General features: G+C 47.6%; 1 protein-coding gene across 5 annotated transcripts in view; it reads left to right on the top strand.

Moving 5' to 3' along the window:
* The window catches only part of ECE1 (endothelin converting enzyme 1), a 696,412-nt gene that overhangs the window by 413,999 nt on the left and 261,970 nt on the right, over positions 1-20,443 (top strand). For all 5 annotated transcript variants that reach the window (XM_069610356.1, XM_069610353.1, XM_069610355.1 and 2 more), the window contains 2 exons: positions 2,129-2,194; positions 7,720-7,908. In XM_069610356.1, coding sequence (XP_069466457.1) covers positions 2,129-2,194; positions 7,720-7,908 — 255 coding nt within the window. The remainder of the gene's footprint in view (positions 1-2,128; positions 2,195-7,719; positions 7,909-20,443) is intronic.

Here is a 20,443-nt window from a genome sequence, read left to right as displayed (position 1 = left end):
ACGGGGCGCTGATGATTTCCTCTCTCATGGGTTTTCTCAATCCCTTGAAGCGTCTCTTTCACCTCTGCTGCGTTTCTGAAAAGAAAAGGAAAACTTGGTGTGCATTTGGTGTCTTTGGCATGGGGTGCTGCAAATGGGTACTGCACATCAACCAAGTGGCACATGGGGAGAAGACCGGAATCGGTGACCTCCTGACTGCTACCATCCCTTTTCGGTGGTAGATTGGCTCTGGCCTCCTTCCTGGTAGGCGTCCCACCCCAGGCCCAGAATGGTGTTCATCCCGTTTTGACACTTTCAGGGTACTGGCCTTGTCACACTAGACGGAAAGGAGGAACAGAAGTAAACTAGAGAAGACATTAAGTAAATCCAAAATAACGGAAAAGAAAGAAGAACATTAAGGATCTAAAAATGTAAGACCTTTGCAAAATTGTATGACTTGTGAGTTTGCCAGTTTCTGAACTGTACCATTGAACTTCAGAGTTGAAAAATATGTTGTAACAACAGTAATTGCCTCTCGTTGCTGTAGAAAGTATCCTGCAGTGATCAGTCAAGTCAATGCTTGATACTTAGTGCAGGAGCTTGAGGCAACATCAGAGGCAATGGGAAAGGTCGAAACCCCCGTCCTGATGGCTCTTTTTTTGGAGCTATTTAACATTTGTTAACACGTCTGGCCGTGTTATTCAAGATGCCACTGGTAATTACATCAATATTTTAATATAAAACATTTTACGGTGGTTCCCCTTGAGAGAACTCTGCTTTTTGAGTGACAATGTCTACGCAGATGTGTCTGCTGTTGGCACTGTAATTTCTCCCTTACTGGAGTTCTACTCTGCTGAGTCGGACATAAAATAAAAACAGGCCGAACCTTTTTGTTGTCTAAAGCCAGAAGCTTTTAGATTTCTGTAACCTGGAGAATCGCTCTAAACTGCAAGAGCTGCATCACATAGAGATGGCAGGACCAATAAAAGGAGTGCTGCCCCTGGTTGCATGCATCTTGCAGGCGGTTCACTTTTATTCAGCCGCCTCTTACAAACTGTGCCCCCTGCAAGATTATTCTGCTGCCACACGGTAGTGCCCGTAAGAGCTGTGCAAACGGTTGGAAGGTGTTTGGGGGCTGGTGGGGGCGGTAGAGGGGGATTGCTCTGCTGTCCAAAGATAGGCAGCAGAGCTAATCCTAATAAACAACTGACTTTGCAGCTACTGAGACCCACAAATCTGTGTAACCTTAGTGGACGGCTGTGAGACCTTGCTGAGCCTATAAAAGCTGTGTAATGGAAGGAAGCGGTGTTACCCAAATTGATCGAAAACATTTCAACAAATGGTAGATTTGACCGAATTCGATCGCTACCATTAGTTAGGATTTTTTCAATACATTTTTTTCGAACCTTGGAAGTTGCAGAGTGTCCCCCGCATCCTCAATATTGGGAGCGTGGGACATCAAAGAAAAGGGGTCCTGCAGTGTCGGATCCAACCGGCGTTCGAGGGACGGAACTGACGCCGCAGGAGACTAGGAGGAGCGGCGGCCAGCGACTAGGTAAGTAGGGGGGACGTGGGGACATTTGGTGATCCTGGATCTGTTTGACACAAGTACACATTGAATTGCCGCGAAATAGACTATGGTAAATTCTGCTTCGTTTCAATATACTTGGGTCAAACAACACAGATCCAAGGAAGGCACTGTCTTAGCATCTGTGACATCAGGGTAAACAGTGAAACGCTGCTGTCTGTTGCCTGGGCTTATAAACCTGGGGGGAGAGGGGCATTTGACCAGCCTCATAGGCGCACTTACCAGTTAAGGACCCTACTTATTTCCCAATCTGCCAGTGGCCCTCTATAGGGGCAGGAGCCGGAGTGGGGAGACCCCAGGTTTAGTTTTGGGTAACCTAGGAAGGTGGTTTAGGGGCTGGAGTGTTGTCCTGCAATGGAGGTGCTGTAACAGGTGTGGTGGAGCATGGCCCCTTTGAGTCTGAACCCTTAGCAAAAGGAAAACTTTGTTTGGCTGCAGAGACCGAATAAGGTTTCTCGGAGCCCAGCGGAACACATTGAAGACCCTAATTGGCTGAAAATCTATTTTCCGTCGTCATTGCATCCGGCCAACTAATCCTTTTTTTTTTTTTACCTCTTTTAGATTGACCAGTCTGGGCTCGGGCTCCCCTCTCGAGATTACTATCTAAATAAAACGGAGAATGAAAAGGTAAGTGGACCTTCTTCTAAGAACTGATTGGAGGTAGAATGGGCTGGCACAAGAAGCATGAACACGTGTTTTTTGTTATTGAGCGTTTGTACATAGCACTGGCCTGGTCCCAGAACAACTGAGCAGTGTATGGAGAATAGTGGTTGTGTGCCAGGTTGTGTGGAATTACAGAAGCAGACAAGGATGTTTACAAGGCTCACGGATTACAAATATTAGTGCATATGCAGTGGGCAATTATAGTTGGACGGGGTGGAAGATGGGCAGATCAGGGGAGGAGCATGGGATGATTCAGGATTTAGGCGGGGAGGGGGGAAGATTTGGTCAAATTGTATAAAATATTGCAACTCTGTCCCGTATAGTCAAATGGGATCCTCGGGCAAACCATTCTCCGTCGGCTAGTTAATCCTCTTCCTCAGCTTTGTTAGGACTTATTTTTCCTATGTATTATCACTGGACTCCAATTTGAATTCTGTTACTCTGGCCTCTGAATGCTGCTCAAGTACTACAATTGGGGCCCCTATTGTTACTCTTCTAAGCCTGGTCTAATACGACGCGGACTGGACCAAAGCAAGGTTTGCATCCCATCTACTCCTCTGGGGAGGTGGACGCATAGAGGTAGCGGCACAGCTTCTGCTCACTGAGGAACACTGATCAGCTGAGTGTGCGTGAAACCCGAAGAAAATTAAGGGTTTGTGATGCACTTAGGGACCAAGGCTACATTCCAAGGGTGTCACCTCATGGAATGTGACCACAAAAATGGGTTTGGGGGAGGGTGGGAACAACTTTTTAAATGGCATTCACCAATGTTTTAATAGAATTAATTGAACTGGGATTTGACTACGTAGCTGGTCTAAAATATTAGCACTCTTCTAAGTGGTAAAGTGGTAAAATGGAACATGCTTGCTTTTCAGTTCCAAGCCTTCCCTATGGCCATTTAGGAATATTCTATAAATACATCCTTGTCACCTCAATATATAGGACTTGTGTGTGCCTAAGGCAAGCAGAAAACCTCTGCAAGAGGCTCACTCAGAAATTGCCTTCATTAAATCATGCTTGCTACCTATAGTTGTTCTGTCGACTCTATTGAGTTTCTTGTACCATGTCAAGTAATCTTTACCAGTAACAGACTATGGCAAACACTCTCTGCAGCTACTCCATCGGGTGCAAGTATGTTTCCCTGAGGATTATTTGCTGCTACCCACAGACGCCCATTGGGGTCCTTCTGTGTGCGGTACATAACCCACACTGGGCATCTTCTAATGGCACAGGGAGTAGACCTCCCCCTTCCTTGGGGCAGCTACAGGGTTTAGTGCTGATGTCTACTCACACTAAGACCATTGCTCCAAACCCATCGGCTGTTTCATCCCCAGCCACTGTAAAATCTCAAATGCCAACTGCTAGGGCCTTTTCAACCTTGGACGTAGGCTACCTAGGGTTGGAGGTGTTTTGGTGGTTCTGTTAAGAGGCTAAATAAAGAATGTTGCCTAGCAAAGGTAATCCTACAGGGAGGCGAATCCATCCATAACAGGAATGAGAGGAATGAGCTTATACTGAAACAAGCCGGGTTGAGTCTGACTTTCAGCAGAAGTGAGTGATAGAAAAACGACCTTCTACGTGTCCCCTAAGGACACCATATGGTCTCTGCCTGATGACATTGTAGCATCTTCTTCACTGTTAGGCTGGTTTTAGCTCTGATACTGTCCTGTACACAGAATAAGAAAAAGACAATATGGGAGGTGTATAAACAGATGTGCCTAGGTCACATGTGGGGCCCCTTCTCTTTGGCTTAGGTGGGATCTGGGAATCAGGAAATGCCGTCCTCTGTGCCATGTGCAGCCTGGAGGTGACAAATGGGGGGATTCCCAAGAGTCACAATCTTGTCCTATTCTTTTCTGTTTTGTCATCAGAAATGGACACTATGCAAAACCTCCAGCCTAGGCATTTTCTGGTCGGGAAGGGGATTCCCTTTCTTGCCTATTCAGGATTGTCACCTGGGATCTTCACACAAAAACATCCACAGAAATTAAATTGTTTGGAAGCCCGCTGCTACAGGCGTCAATCATCCCGTTTGGGAGCACAGTATTTCTTAACCGATCTGTCTCATGGTTCTGACGCAAATGCACTTCCCTACCACCACCACCAGTGTAGCTGCGTAAAGAGCAAGTACAGACACACACCACCATGCTGTGTGGCCAGCGTGCCACTTCCGCTTAACCTCAAAATGGACTGACAGACCATTTACACTGCACAATAATTAGTCTAAGTTGCCAACCGCTACATATGAAACGGTTTAGTAGAAGGGGGGGGAATATTTGAAAGGGAACAAGGTGAAATGGGAATAACTGATCCTGTTTAGAGGAGACCAGGGACTAACCAATCAGAACCGTTATTAGAATCGCTTTAATGAAGAGTACTATAAGAGTGCTCGGCAGAAGGTAAAACGGGGAGGAGGAGGAAGAGGGGGAGGAGGAGGAGGAGGAGGAAGAGGAGGAGGAGTTCGAGGAGGAGGAGGAGGAGGAGGAGGAGGAGGAGGAGGAGGAGGAGGAGGAGGAGGAGGAGGAGGAGGAGGAGGAGGAGGAGGAATAATCCACTTCCAGTCAATGCAAAATGTTGATGGACATTAACTGCGGCGTCTCAATACAGCTCAGACTGTGCACTAAATGTCAGCTGCCGGTTGCGGGCATGCACACATGCACCCAAGTCACGTGTTTCAGTCTGCAATTCTAGACCGCCAGACCCTCGCCGAGTCTTAAGAGCAGTCGTTCCACCACTGCCACCCTGAGTCATTCGAATGACTGGCCCAAGTTCAGATACATTTCCAGAGCTACGAAACATTTTCTCAGATGTGAACTACTATTTTGAGGATGGGGCAGTTTGAATCAATCACATTTTCTTTCTTTAAAAAGCTCAGAACGCTCCTTAAATGATCTTTGGACCTTGCACTCTACGTGCCTTCAGAGGCAAGCAGTTAAGTGTCACTGTTCCAGCTCAGCCCCGATCTCTAGATGGTTAGATAAAACCTTGGGAAAGATCAGGGTGTGCAAATGCCCAACAAACTAGATCTGAGCCCCAGGTATAACTACAGACCCCTGTGACACCGCAGCATTGCCGTCTGTTCTGGTACACCATAGTAACCTGAGGAGAAATGAGTTTGGTGCAGGAAATGCAATTTCAAAAGGACAGTGGTTAAAATGAGAAGAAAAGTAGGTTGTATGTTGGGAAAAGGCATCTAAACATCACAATACCGGACTACTGGAGTTGCCCCCCATATGGGTTGGAGCGGCTGTCTCCGCATCATTTTTACATAACCTTGTGTCATGTTTTCACATCGCATAAATTGAAGGAAAAATGAAAATTCGGTCAAATAATGGCCTTCTGCTGCCCGACTTGAACTTACTTCCCAAGAGGCACTGACTTGGTACAATGCTAGCAAATTGGGGTTAGGTTTGACACGTTAAGCCCATAATATACCTTTCACTATAGAACGCTGCCCGCATTACCATGTTGAACAAAAAAATACTAAAATACAGTATGCATCCACAAGGAACAGCACCAGTTACAATGTTCCAGTAGGCATACCATGGCACACTTTGCATGTTGAATGCCTCGGCTTCCCTATCGTGTGGCCCCTTAAGGGAATACAGTGCTTTTTGCTTATTCCCATCAACTGTGAAATGCCAGCCAAGCCTCGCTGCTGCTCCCAAATGGAGAATTGTCTGCCTGCTGGGTTTGCAAAGTGGAGCACCGCTTGAGTGATTAATGTCCTAGCAAAACCCTCCAAAGAGTGTTGCCCTGGTGATTGACAATTAAGCATCAAATCACTTCCATTGACTGCTGTTCTGCTCTGAGATTGGCTTGATTGAAACGGAGTCCACCGCTCTATTGCGCCAAGTCACACAACCTTGCCCTGAAGGATTGGGGTACTTGATCAAGATGTACTTACTATACTGACTTTATAAAACTAATGTAAGAAAGTGGAAACAAATGACAGCACTTCCCGGGGAACTGATGACGGGCGTGCTCCCATCTATGCTGCTAGGCTAGCCAAAGATCTGGGCTCTTGGGAAGTGGATTAGCTTTAAAACCGGTAGAATAGATGAAGCACTTCCTGTTTTCTCTCCTCTCACTTCCGTTTTTTTGCTCTCTGGCCTTACAAGATTGAGGTTCAAAGGTTGGGTGGTGAAACTGAAATGAATAGCTGTTGGCCGGGTATAATAGAAAGATTAGGATAGACAAGGGGTTGCAGGAGAGGAGGAGGGGCTATATTTCATGTGGGGAAATGGGTATGTTTTAAGGCTTTCGGAAAGTGGTGATGGAGGGTACATTGCGGCTGTGAACCCGTACTGTGTTCCATGCTCTGGGTGCCCATTGGGAAAACGCTTGCTTTTGTGTGCGGAAGGTTTACAGAGTGGGGTGTGTAGAAGGTTCTGGCTCTCTTGTCTAGTGTGTGACTGGGTGAGGGGTTTGAGCTTGTCGTCGAGGTAAGAGTTAAGGTTTCCCTTTGAAGGCAATTCTCTGGGGTACGGGGAGCCAGTGGTGGTGGCCGAGAGCTGGGGTGATGTGTGAATATTTGGGTAGGTGGAGCTATCCATCTATCTATCTATGTATCTATCTATGTATTTGGCTGGCTGGCTGGCTTGCTGCTGCTGCGATTGTTATGGCTTGCAGGGGAGCAAGGGTGCCATTGGGGAATCTGGTGAGGAGAGCATTTCCATAGTCCAGCTTGGTCAGAACGAGTGTGTGGATTGTGGTGCGGTAGTCATCCGGGGTCTTGCGTAGGTGTAGTTGTAGATTGCACGTTTTGGTGGCAGCAGCTGTGTGGTAAAGGTGCGGGGTGACGGGGATTTGACCGCTGTGTAGAGGGTTGTGTGTGGTGAGTTCTTTGATCCAGGAGGTGAGGTTGGGTTAATGGCGTAAGCCATAAGCACCTGTTGGTTTGAATTCCCTGAAACCCCGAAGAGCAAAAATCTTAAATCAAATATGTGTAAAACAAAATTTAAAAAAAAAAAGAATCCCCTGAAAATAGATAATCTGGGTCGGATCTTTTAAACTTTAGCTTCATCCCCAAAGGGTTGAGGCCATTGGAATGGATTTGAGCCCCCGTTGTTCGGACCGGCTTGTCCATTCCTAGAAATGCTGCATCACACTAACACGAGATTCTGCAGACCTGAATGTGTGGTTTGAGGTTGTGGTGACTGGGATCTGCCACCATGTACAGTCTGCGAGAGATGGTGGTGTGCTCGGCTACTTATCTCACATTAAAGAACGACTGCACAGGCCATTTATTTTGAGGGGTTGGTGTGGTCCCTGGCAGCGCCAGGCGGATATTCCTCTTCCCACTGAAACTGTACAGTCTGTCAATGTAACAATTGGTCTGATTCCACCTTTGCATTCCCATAATTCCTGCTTTACGCTTTGTCTGCCTTTGTCGTACGTCACACCGTTTCACTCGTTCTACCTGAACTGCTGGCCTTGATCTTTCTCCTCTCACCCGCGCTCTCTCCTATCGTTTTGCGAATCCCCAGGTCCTGAACGGGTACCTGGACTTCATGGTGCAGCTGGGGGTGCTGTTGGGAGGGCAGGAGGACACCACGCGGCAGCAGATGCAGCAGATCCTAGACTTTGAGACGGCCCTGGCCAACATCACCATTCCCCAGGAAAAGCGCCGCGACGAGGAATTGATCTACCACCGCATAAACGCCGGGGAGCTGCAGGTAACCAATACATCGACTTTCTGAAGAATCTCAGACATTCTCCTTCTTTTTAAGTTCTGGTCTATTTTTCTTTTTTTACTCTTTTTTTTGGTTTTGGTTTCTGGAATTAAGACTTTACATGCCCACAGAGTGCTTTAACAATACCCTTAACCCTCTTCAAAAGCTAGACAAATATTTGGGTATTTAATTTTAGTTATAAATGCTAAAAATACTTTGGGTATGCAGCACTGTACAGGGGGAGTAAGTGGCTGCAAAACTTCAGGTAGCCACAGCACTGTTGAACAGAGACTTTCTTTTAGTAGAGAGGGGAAATTGCAGAAGAAATGCCAGGTTTAACTTGAAGCACTGCACAAAACACCCACCTCACCGCAGCAGGAACCCTACTCCGGCAACCAGTGCCAATTACGCTGGCACCCAAACACCAGAACCTTGATCTGCCCTAGGTCTGGTGTGTGCACGCTTCCTGGCACGCTGATCAGTCAGACTAGGCAATGCCAGAGAGGTCCTGCAAAGGTCTATACAGTGCTGCCTGGTAAGGCTCGAGCTTTTAGCCACAGTTACCAGGGGGCGCCATTGAAGATCCGAATAGGGTGTTGACTTCGAATGATGGGGGCGGGGCTGGGGGAGGGGACGGTTCAAGGTGCAGCAGCTACCGCAATGGAGAGAGTCTCTCAGATGAGGGTCACTGCTAGTGCCATACTAGGTGGCGTAATGCTATGTGGTCGGGAAATTCCTTAAGGACGTATTTTCTTTTGAAGGTTGTGGCAGAGGGGGAGTAGGTCAGATTATGACCCTGGTGACAGGGCAAGTCCTTCGAGACACAAGGGGTTACTGAAGTAATAATGGCTGGGTACCGTAAGGGTCCAGGGTGATTGATATCCAGCTTTTTATGTGGAAACCTGGGGAAAAGTCTGAAGTAAGGGATGATCCGTGGCCAAGGGGGAGCTGGCAAAGGGCCATCTTAGTTGAGTGGGTGCTGCCTGTTAAGGCTGTAACAAGGGAGGCCTCATGCGGATGAGGGAGTTTGTTGTGGTGATGCTCCCTTTTTGAGAAGGGAGAGTGGACTGGCATCGCTGTAGGAGCTTGGATATTCCTGGGGGGTTGTGGGGCAATGCATGATGTCAAGCACTCAGAAGGGAGTGATGTGAACATGTGGGAGTTGTGGGCATGCTGTAGCTGTAGGTGAGGGGCTGAGTTGGGAGGGAAGGAGGAGATCAGAAGGGGCAGGGAATGCCTTTGTGGGAGATGCTACAGTGGGGTGCCTAGAGGAGAGTTAATGATATGTGGATGTGCTGTGGGAAGGCTGATGCCCTTCTGGAATAGCCCGAAAGCATGGTGTGACTTTTATTGTATTATTAAATGGTGATGCATGTTATTATGTAGCAATATAAGCTATATTATATGCCCCTCTGAATCACAATGGGAACAAACCATATATGTTAATATGAACTTGGATATCCTAGTGCACAGTTGGCTTGGCACAGCATGGTACCGTTATATGGCCATCCTATGGGGCTGTTCATTTGAAAGTTTTAGGTGACCTTTTTGACCACGTGTTTTTCGCAGTGCAGTGTCCATTTGGGCATTCCATAATGCCACAACACATTGGAGGCGGAATCATTTGAAAGAGAAATTGGGCAACTTGTGGCAAGGCCCTGTTATAGTGTAGAATATTTGCATTGTGCATTTGAACTTGAGCAGGAAACCATTGAATCTATTATTGGTCGCAGCATATAACCACAATGGTCTAGAGCAGTGGTCTGCAACCTTTGGCTCTCCAGATGTTTTAGACTACAACTCCCATCAGCCCTAGCCAGCATGGTCAATGGCGAGGAGTCATGGGATTCGCAGGCCGCGGACCCATGGGATTCGCAGGCCGCGGACCCGCTATGGCATAGATGTCGAGGGCAGCCGGGTTGCCACCTTAATCGTTAGCTGAATGTTAACCTTAGCACTGCTTCTGCATTTTGAGTGATTTGCTTTTGGGAGTCTTTCCAGGTACTTTTGGCCTTCGCCATGGAGGATTCCTTTTAGTCTTGAGTGGGCAGCGGGATTATGGCGGTTCATCCTAGCATCACAAAAATACCTCTCAAGAGTTCAGCCAAAATAAAAATGGGGGTCTATTTTGTTGACTCCAAAGTCGAAAAGTGTGTTCCATTCGGTTTGGGATGTACCATGTGATAATTGAACACTATAGCTACTGTTTTCCTCGCTGATTGAGGCGGAGTACACACTAATAAGGAATCTGTGTTCTCCTTCCCCGTTGGCGGCGTCCAGACCAGGGGAAGCATACATTCTGGTCACATAGCTTGCTTAAGATCTCGCAGTTAAAACATGTATTGACCCAGACGGCCAATTGTTTAATTCTCAGCAGAGGCAGAACTCCACCCCTCATACTTCTGTGGCCGATAACGCAGTATCATTGACTTGGGGCGCTGTAACGCATGTTGAAAGTGCTATGAAACCGCAAAATACTGCCAACAGGCACCGGCTCTAAAAACAATGTGCTGTAACGAATTCCCGATCTATCGCAGCTTTTTTCCCCGCCAGAGGGTCACTTAAGGGGCAGTTGGTGTTAAGTATCATAGTAGAGCTGCAATGTGTGTCTCTTGAATTGTGAGCACTGGGTGCCATGCACAGACTAAAAGTGATATCGTTTCACGTTAGATACCAAAGCAGAGCTGCAGGGCGCCGCTCTGTGAACTACCTTTGGCGTTGTGCCAGTATCCTGGATATCATTAAATTCCCGTAGGAACGGAGTGTCCTCAGGAGCTTTTTCATGAGCGGAAGGCTTTAGGGTGCATATATCTACGCATTTGAACCCAGTTTCCGTGCAGCGGCATAATATCGGGTTCATGTATGGCGCCTCATGCAGGATTCCTCTGTTTCAAAGTTCTCTGATTGCTGTTCTTTGTCTCTGCTGTCTTGTGTGGGTTATTGGGCAGATCAGGACTGGAGTAAAACTAACGAAGCAAGCCTGTAATACGAGACTGATGGAATGTTAAATTTGGTGTCAAAATGCACCATTGGGCCTATTTAAACAAAAACAAAAAAATTCAGTGCACCACTGTGAACGGATAGTATAGCTCAGGGGCAACCCGCTCGTTTTGGAAGCAAGATGACGGGTTCGAATTCCGGGTCCACGCTTACAAACCTCTTCGGTATTAAGTTATAAAAAAACAAGAATTATGAAAAATAAATTCTCTGTTAACCCGAACTGAACAGCTATTGACAATTTGTTTTGAGAAGGGGGCACCGGGGGGGGGAACGCAAAGCGTTTCCCTGGGGTGATTTTTGGCACTGCACAGGAAAGCGAGCTGGCCTGCGCATAGAGCGCCCTCCGGGGGACTTAAGGGGGCAGGGAAGTTTCTGGAGCAGGCGACGGTTGGGACGTGCGTTTGACAGCAATCCAGGTCGCCTGCTCCCAAACCTTCCCTGAGTAGCCAGGCCTAGCGTGTTGAGGTTAGCTGAGCTGAGGTGAGGTAGGGTGTGTGGTTAGGTAGAGGGGGAGGTTAGGCACAGTTTCAGGAATATTATTGTAGTTAACTAAAAGAAAAAGTTATCAAATAGTCAGGGGTACCGTAGGTAAGGTACCCCCTCTTTACCAGAGCCATCGGCGGCCTCATCTAGCAGCCGTGGGCTGGGGGAGCAGGGTTTCCATTTCCCGTCTCTGCTCATTGTTGGGTTTCTGGGTGGGGAGGCAGCTGCTTTCGGCGGCCTCATCTGCCACCCGTCGGGCGGGGGAACAGGGTTTCCATTCCCGTCTCAGCGTTGTTTCTGGGTGGGGAGGCAGCTGTTGCTCCACATGGTCCGTGGTTCCGTTTTAAGTGTCGGGAAAACCACGCCGGGGCCATCCCGCCCCTGTTGTTGCACCCGGTGCTGTTTGGGAAGGGTGTTATCAGCATGGTTTGTTGCTGCTACGCGCCACATTTGCGCGGTAGCGGGTGGTGGACATAGGGGGCAGTGCAGATCCCGTAAAAGGAATGCACCGCGATTTCTGAGTTGTCTGGGCATATCTGTGTGGTTATTTCCGCGCTCAGCCAGGGGGCAGTGTTTTCCTACCGCTTCTGGGCCCCTTTGTGTAAGGGCAGCCTGGTTTTTGGGGTGATTTTTATATTTTGTGGCACAAGTTAGATGCCAGGGAGGGGATTACCAGGTACAGTGTATCAAGGTTGTTTAAAGAAAAATGTTTTAAATAATTTTCAAATAAGTTTGTAATCATTTTATTATTCATATAAAGAGTTTAATTAACTCTTTATATAATAGGAGCATATTTTTGGTACGCGGCCCCCTTTCCAGGGCATTCCAGTTCAGTGGGAAGTTGTCCCCGGGTAGGTGCTGGCTCGGGGGTTTAGTGCAGCTAGGTGACCATTTAAGGGACATATTTTAGTGCACAGCCATATTATTTGGTACACTATGGTGGGTCAGGGAGCTAGTAAGAAGGGATTGGTGGATGCCAAGGCGCTGAGGGAGGCCCTAGAGATTAGCAGGGCATCTATGGCCCAGCTGGAAGGGGTGGTGGTTGAGGTTATGGGAGAAGGGGAGGAAGGTGGGGGGTAGTCCGCAGCGGAGAGTAGCGGCAGATGGGGCTCTCGCAGCAGTGGTGGCTTGCAGCCCTGCGGCTGGTAGAGGCGAGGTCTGGGAATCCAGGGGCAGGAAGACGAGGAGGGAGATTGACAGAGCAGGGGGGGAAGGGGGGGGGTCAGATAGGGCTGTGGAGCATAATGACCAGGTGGAGGCGGGGGATGTGAGGAGTGTCCAAAAGGGTGTAGGTCTGGTGGGCCACGAAGGTGGAGGTGATGGGATGCAGAGAGGGGTGACCGGACAGAGGGGCAAGGGAGGTAAATACCTGCAGAAGAGTGCAGTTGGGAGGAGGAGAGACCGGTCCCCATCAGTTAGTGAGGTTAGGGAGGGGCGCGGAACGCCACCCCCTGCCCCCCCCCCAGCTAGGAGGATTTCGGGCAGAGGGCACAGAGCAGCCCCGGCTGTTGCAAAGGATGAATATGGGGAGGGTTTAGGAACGGCCCCTCCTCGAGAAGACTAATTCTTGGTCGACATGGCAACTCCTCCTTCATGCATTGATCTGTGTCCCAGTTACTCTGTGTTGTCACATATGTAAACAGCCAAAGTTGTTTCACTACATTTGCCAATGAATAGTTCGGATGTTTGAATGTTCTGTTACATGTAAACAGAGTTGTGGAATGATCACCTGGCTTTAATCTGCCAGAAAGTTTTGATTGTGCATGCATAAGTAAACAAACATGCAGCGCCAGCTGCACACATGTTTGCTTGGTCTCTGTAGGAGTCTGTCTCACTCTTCTTCTCAAATCTGGCTCGCCCTGTCTGCCACTCGCTAGGCCTGCATAAGGATCTTTCTCATTTCTGTTTCACAACTGGGTTCCTTGCTCGGATGGGCTTTTGAAGTATGCACACAACTTTAGCTCTGTTTATTAAGTGTGTTGAACGCTGCTGCAGGCCAGCACAGACTAGAGCACCTGCTTCAGTTGTTCCTTTTGTAAATAGTAAGGTATGACAGCTGCTCAAATATTTATTGGCCAGAAATGGACACAAGGCTTTCGCCGAACCTGAACTTTGATGACACCTACCAAGATTACATGAGTATTGATGCTTTTATGGCAGGACTGATAAACTGGTGCCAGGTAGAGCACAATATTCTAATCTGGCTGCAAACAAGCAGTACATTTATTTCTGCACATGGTCTCGTTCATTATGAATGGCTCTATTTATTTATTTATTGAGAATTTGTTAGGTGCTTATACAGCATAAATCGTGTTTCCAAACCCCACGGGGGGAGGAGGAGGAGGGGGGGGGGTGGTGGGGTGGTGGTGTAAGGGGAGTAAATACAATGCAGAAGAACAGAAAGTATACAAACAGGGTCCTGCTAGGCCTTGTGGCATTCAGGCGTGCAAGCGCTGTGAGCAGAAGTGCAGGAGCTAATGAATGACGGGAGGTGGGGAGGAAGGAATAGGGAAGGTCAAGCGCTGGTGAGCCAGGGAGGGAAGTGCAAAGGGGTGCCAGGGAAGGAGTCCACTAGCTAAGTGCCGAGCGGAGGGATCCCAAGGGGTGGGATGCACAGCTGCCCGGCAGGGAGCCCACAGGGCAGTGCTGAAGAGGTACTGGTGTTGACTAGGAAGAGGGCCTGGTAACCTGTGAGATTCATGAAGGTAGCAAGCCACCAGTCTCAGTGGGGCTGTTAGCAGGGAAGGGCGAGGGCGAGGTAGAGAAAAGTAGAGGTTTTAGAAGTTTACGGAACTTAAGGCGGTTTGGCTCAAGTCTAAGAGAGGCAGGGAGGCTGTTCAGAGAGAGGCACCAGCCAAAAAGAGACATCATGGAGTGAGCTGAGCCTAATTTATGGCCCTTTAAGGATTGAATTATGGGTTAGACCATTCTGTTGGACAGCGTTTATGGCCGTGGATAATAGGGGGCTTGAAAGTCTGTTTTAACATTAATGATACTATGCTGGAAGGTACAGAGAGCAAAAGCCTTTCATGGTTTCATAGCAGGCTGTGTAAATTGGAGGCTGCAATGTCGGTTGTTTTGCGTTTTACTCTGCCACCAAATTCAAATGGCTCTTGATAAACGACCCTTCAACTTGCATGTTTACTGAGATGGTCTGGATCCGTTGATATTGAGGGTTGGGGGGGGGTCCCCACAGCCCCTACGTTGCGCGGCACCTGCCACTGCATTTCTGGTGCAGACCCGCCTCCCTGTGACCTAAGTCGGGGTGAGAGCTGGGCAGACTGGAGCGCAGAAGGCGGCGCTCCGTCTTGGACTCCTTTGTGCCATGTTCAGGAAGCGGGTGGTTCCTGGTTCCATTCGGCATGGAGCACGGCAGGGAGCCAGTGGCCTGGTGAGAAGATTGTTTCGAGAGTGAAGCAGCGGGTAAGAAAGTCTTTTTCAGTTTCGGAGTGTGTGTGCACATGTCAGATGTGATTGTGTATGTAATGTATGTGCGGACGTCAATGGTGTGAAGGTTCTGGATGCACAGCAAGTGTCACTGAATGCGAAAAAAGGTGTATGGGTGAGTGACTGTTGAGTGAATGGCTGTGTATGAATGTGATTACATGGGTGTGTGCGAGGCACGGGGCAGGCATGGCTTTTGTTTGTTTACTGGGCATCTATTGTAGCTGAAGCCTAGTCCTTTCTCTTCTTTCTTGCTCTCGTATTATTTCTAGATCCCTCTGTCATACTCCTTGTGATCATTTCCCCCATCTTATTCCCTCATGCTCTTGCCTCTCCCTACTATTTATTTCATGCACTTGAGAGTGCTATACCTTTCTCTCGTGTGCATGCCCCCTAATAGTCATTCACAAACTCTAGCTCCTGCTTCTTTTTCCACACGCACTCTTTTCCTGTTTTGTCCCTGCGTACCTATGTAAAATGTAACTAATTTTCCTCCAGGATACATTTCTTGAATGCTTCATTCATTCATTATAGAAGCTCTTTAGCCCCTTTCTATATCCTCCCCACCAGAAAGTCAGACCTTTTTGCTCTTTTTGCAAAGCCCCCTCATCCCATTAAGTTGTCCCATTCTGTGCCAATTCCACCCTGACTCCCCCCACCATGCCTCCCTTGGAAGTCTTTGTTTCATTGATGGTCTCGCCTCTAGTTCTTTTCTTTCTATTTCTTCTTCGTCCCCTACTTCCACTTTCTTGATTGGCATTTATAGCCCTTCGTCTGTTTTAGTTTTGGCTATTAAATGGCACTAATGCAGCACCAATAAGCACAAGGATTGCATTGGAGCACAGCCAGAGAGGAGATGGCACACATTTTGCGGGTGTTTGGTTATTTACCCACCCATTTGCTGCCTATTGCCATGACCACCACTGTCCCCTAACCCCCAAAGCACATCCACAAGCATCTCTTTCAGCTAGTTTCCTGAAGCGTCAAACTTTAGCCTGATGGTGTTGTTTCTGAGCAATATTCTGCGATCGATTGATTAATTGCAGTTGTAAATGCAATACTGATGCACTAAACCCAGTGGGCCTTCAGCCACTTTATTTTTGATGCAGTGTGCATGTCCTTGCTATGAAGTCCTGTTAAAAACAAGCATTGGCAAAACCAACCGTTTTGGCTTTTGTATAGTTGTTAGGCATTTTCCAGCTGTTAACATCTTATCGCCAGGCAGTACCATCATGACTGTGCCTGGCAAAGGCCATCCCTTCACAAAAGCCAAAACTGTTGGCTTTGTCGATACCTGTTTTCTCCTGTTGTTGGGATACATCATTCTTTTCTCTCATTTTTCTATAGTTTCTCCCATGTCCTCCTGGCTCGGTTTCTCCAGTCACCTGACTGGAAGGGATGGGACCATACTTGATGGGTTGACTCGGTACTTAATTTGTACGAAAATAAGTGCCACGGCCCAAACATTTTCTTGCACGTCACTGGCGCATTGGGTTGACAGCTCTTAGCCCACTGACACCACCCATGCTTGCTCCATACAGTACCAACATAATTGGTGTTATGGCTGCAAATACCACCGGTTCATTGGGGTGATGGATGCATGGTGGGATTTACAGATACCAATCGACATGACCTATTGTGTCATGAAATAATATAAATATGTAAGTGTCTTTAAAACACATTATTGTTAATATTTTGCTCTGATCCTATCAGTGGCAAGAGGAACATTTGAACAATCTCTCAATAGAAAATTAGAGCCAGCATGCTTTCCTTCTATGGTAAATTATTGGAAAAATGCAGGCAAAATCATTACTGAACGGATGAACGTGCCTGTCAATTACTGCAGCAAGATCATCTTCCTTGGTTTGTCACCCATGCTAGGCACTCCTCTTTGATATTGGCCTTTTCAGTGACCATACCCCTGTGTTGCGGCTGGTGACTGCCCTGTTGCCAACCCACTTTGCTGGCTATTGCAGTACAGAATTTGCAGCAATGCCAAGCAGGTTGATTGGAGCAGTGTGTGGGCATGGCCAGCATCAGTGCCCAACATAGTCGCCTTGTAATTCATCGTTACTCATAAAAATGGATAAATGGCCACGCCCTGCCAACCTGGGTTATCGGGTTTGTGAATAACAATGAGCAAGCCCAGGATAAAGAGACCCAGGTCAGTGCACACTGTTTATATTACTATTACTGGCTGGCCGTTAAAATAATAAAATTGCCAAAACACCACAACATAATCAAGCTAGGATTACAAATAAGTGCCGTGGCTCAGATCTAAGTGCTGGGGCTGAGCACTGGTAACTCCCCCCCTGCGCGCACACGCACACACACACACACACACACACACACACACACACACACACTCACACTCACACTCACACTTGGAGGGGGAGCAGAGGGAGGCGGAGACGAGGTCAATGCATTTCTTGGGAAGTGCATGCCTTAATGAAGGGTTTATGTGCCTGATTGTGGCATGCAGGCGGTGAGGGGAACTAATGACTTGATTTTAATTAATTGGAAGAAATTATCCATAATGGGTTCGGGCCAGTGTCCGATGGAGTTACTTTGCTTGATGGGGAAGACTGAACTTTATGGGATGATTGTACAGAAGTGATAGTGGGGTGAACCATTCCCGATTCTCCAATGTCAAAGGGTATTATTTTTTTTAATGTATTTATTTATTACATTTATTACACGGCCAGACCCTGAGGTATCACGGCGAGGTTACAGTTTGTTAAAAGCAATTAATCATTAACATTTTCATTTATAGTTAGTTACAAAACGGCACAGGTTATTGACAGAGAGAATTAAGGCAGATTAAGCAGTGGTTATGTACAGTAGGTATGAGTCTTCCACAGTGCGGCTATTCAATGCAGCAGGGGTATTGAAACTTGTTTATGCTGAAGCCCTTTAGTAAAAAAATAGTGTTGCAGAGTAGGCCAGACATACTTATATTTTGTATTAAGAAGCATTGACCGTCCTGAGTTTTTAAAGAGGCTCGCCCAATAGACATCTTCTGGGCCCCCTTAGGAGGCTCATCCCCACAGTTTGAAGACCACTGCAATACAAACATATTCAAGCCATAGATGTCGACTAGATGTATGCCAGGCTGGTGTGAGTTTTATTTACATATATATTTGGATATTTTGTCCACAATAAAGCCATTTCAGTGGACCTAATTCAGTCTGCCCGGTGCCTATTTTTGCTGCGCTACGAGTGCGACCCTAATTTCTGTACTTGGATATGGATGCGGTTGGCTTTCCGCTGTAGGTCTGCACCACCATGAATATATTTCTATCTAAAGCGCACACGGACATCCAGCACGCTGTTCTGATACCACCAAGAACGTTACTTTGAGTCTAGGGAGGACAGCAAAGGGACAACGTGCTCGCCTTGGAAGCAAGACGATGCGGAGCAACACAGGTTCGAGCCCCAGGTTGTCTTTGGAAACCTCTTGGGATTAAGCGCGTTATAAATAATCGATCATATATTATATTACTCTATAAAAAGAGCAGAGAAAAATGCTGCCTTTGCCAGTTTTTCCCCAAAAAATTTGGGACACAGATTGTTGGGCATACTGATTTTGTAAGAAGATCCAATTAAATACTACAGCTAAGTCAATGCCTAGTCTGGGGTACGGAATGGAAACCCTTATTGATATATCTTTATGTCCAGTTCATGAAATCTGGACGACTACCCCTATATAACACCCCTCTCTTAGAATCCCCCTGACCCCACTGAGCCAAGAAGTAGTTCTGTTTTGCAAGTTTAAAAGGTTTATTTGAGAAAAATTAAACAAAATATATATATCACACTTTTATGATCAATTAATAATTAATATCACACTTAAAACATGAGCAGTGATCAACAGTGAATAATGTCCTACTAGTAAACTGATTTGGTTACCCAGGAGTAGTATAAGGATGAGGTAGCACACTTGTGAATAGGAACAGAAGAATAAGGTGGTAGAGAATGCTTTATATAAGTTCAGATGGATGCAATGTTGAATGAAAATGCAGTACAGAAAATACTCAATAGGAAAGATTTCGTAATTGTAGGTAATTTTCCTTCCATGTGGCAACCCCTAAACTTTTTGCTGTTGTTTTTCACCTTGTTCTTGACTTTGCCAGAGAAGTGCAGCCTTCTGCCGCACTCCTCTGGGCTTTCGCTCCTTTTCTTACGGGGAAACTGACATGCCCTTAAGACAGTCAGTACCGGGGAACGCTGTTTCCCGTAGTTTCTTTTATCGTGTTGCGGCTTTCGCGCAACATGACACAAGAGGGCACTGTAAGCTAAGTTACAGCTCTCTTGGGTCTCTAGCCTTCTACAGGCCCTAGATACTCTTTTAGGATGGTATTTGATCGCTGCAAGTCATTCAGGGACTCGAATGGTGGCAGCGATCGTTTTGTTTATTTTGAGCTCCTTTTGGCGTTCTGAGCACGTTTTTCGCACTGAACCCAAAATGGTGGCCTGGCTCCCAAAATGGCCAGACCACGAGGCTCCTTTGTCTTGTCCACTGACCGTCTTGCTCCCTTCACCTTCCCCAGGTCGAGCGACCCGGGGCCTTCCTTATTTGGGCATGTACTTTCCCGCGAAACGTGGTTGCTTTCGCGGGCTTCTACATGTCGTTTGTGTGCCTCCAGGGTGTGGGCTGGGATGTCTGGTCCCAATACACATCCTGGGTGCCAGAGAGTCTAGGGTAGTGTGAATGCCTGGGACCACCGTGGTCCGTGATTGGTCCGCGTATGGTATGTGTGTTGATGAGCGGATCTCCCATTGGCTCCCCTCCGTTTTGGCGCGAAGGGAACCGTGGATAAGAGGGAGCTGGAAACACCACTACCATGTCGATCTCCTGAGTTCTCACGAACGAAGGAATACAGGAGCCAAGTATCCTGCAACCAAGAGGCTGGACCGAGGAATCGCTGGTGACCCGCTGAAGGAATCCTCCTTTGCACTGCTGTCGTCCTGTGAAACCCTTTCCTCCTTTGATCGAACCAGAAGGCCTGTACTGGTGCTTCGACCTTTGGAATAGCAGGAACAGCTATTCCCGGCGACTTCATCAACTCCTGCCAAGTAAGCCTTCGGAAGTGTCTCTGGGCCATCCAGTTGACTGACCAGCTTACAAGGGAGTCCTGCTCTGTAACCGCCGCCAGGTTGTGTTGTATTTCGAGTCCTGGTCACTCTCCCACGCTTCGTACACTTGGCGTTCCCAAGTCTGAAGGGAGGAGTGTACATTTGGCTCGAATACACACGGCCGCTCCGTTGTCCTGCTGCGGCAACAAACTGTGCTGGTTTCGTCGATTGGGACGTCTTTTTGCTCTACACGACTACGAGGCGTTCCCTGCTCTTCTGAACCTGCCAGCTGCTGAAACTAACGTGGAGAAGCCTGGGTCTGCTTGCTTCGGGGACCGGTGAGTAGTTTAGCTAGGATCTGGTCACCCTCCTGCAGTAGCCCATTGCTTTTCCCCGCTGTGTAAAAACAGCACCCTTTTGGCCGTACTCGCGCTCTGCTTCTGCTCACTGTGGAGGCTGCGCTTGAGTTGCGGAACCTGTTCTCCTTCTGCTGTGCACTAACCCGAACTGCCTGACTTCCTCCGAAGAGCTTCCC

This window comes from Ambystoma mexicanum, chromosome 8 (genome assembly GCF_040938575.1).
Source record: "Ambystoma mexicanum isolate Mex_15411 chromosome 8, UKY_AmexF1_1, whole genome shotgun sequence".
Taxonomy (NCBI): Eukaryota; Metazoa; Chordata; class Amphibia; order Caudata; family Ambystomatidae; genus Ambystoma; species Ambystoma mexicanum.
Note: the sequence above shows the minus strand (reverse complement) of the source record. Positions and strands in the feature narration are given on the sequence as shown.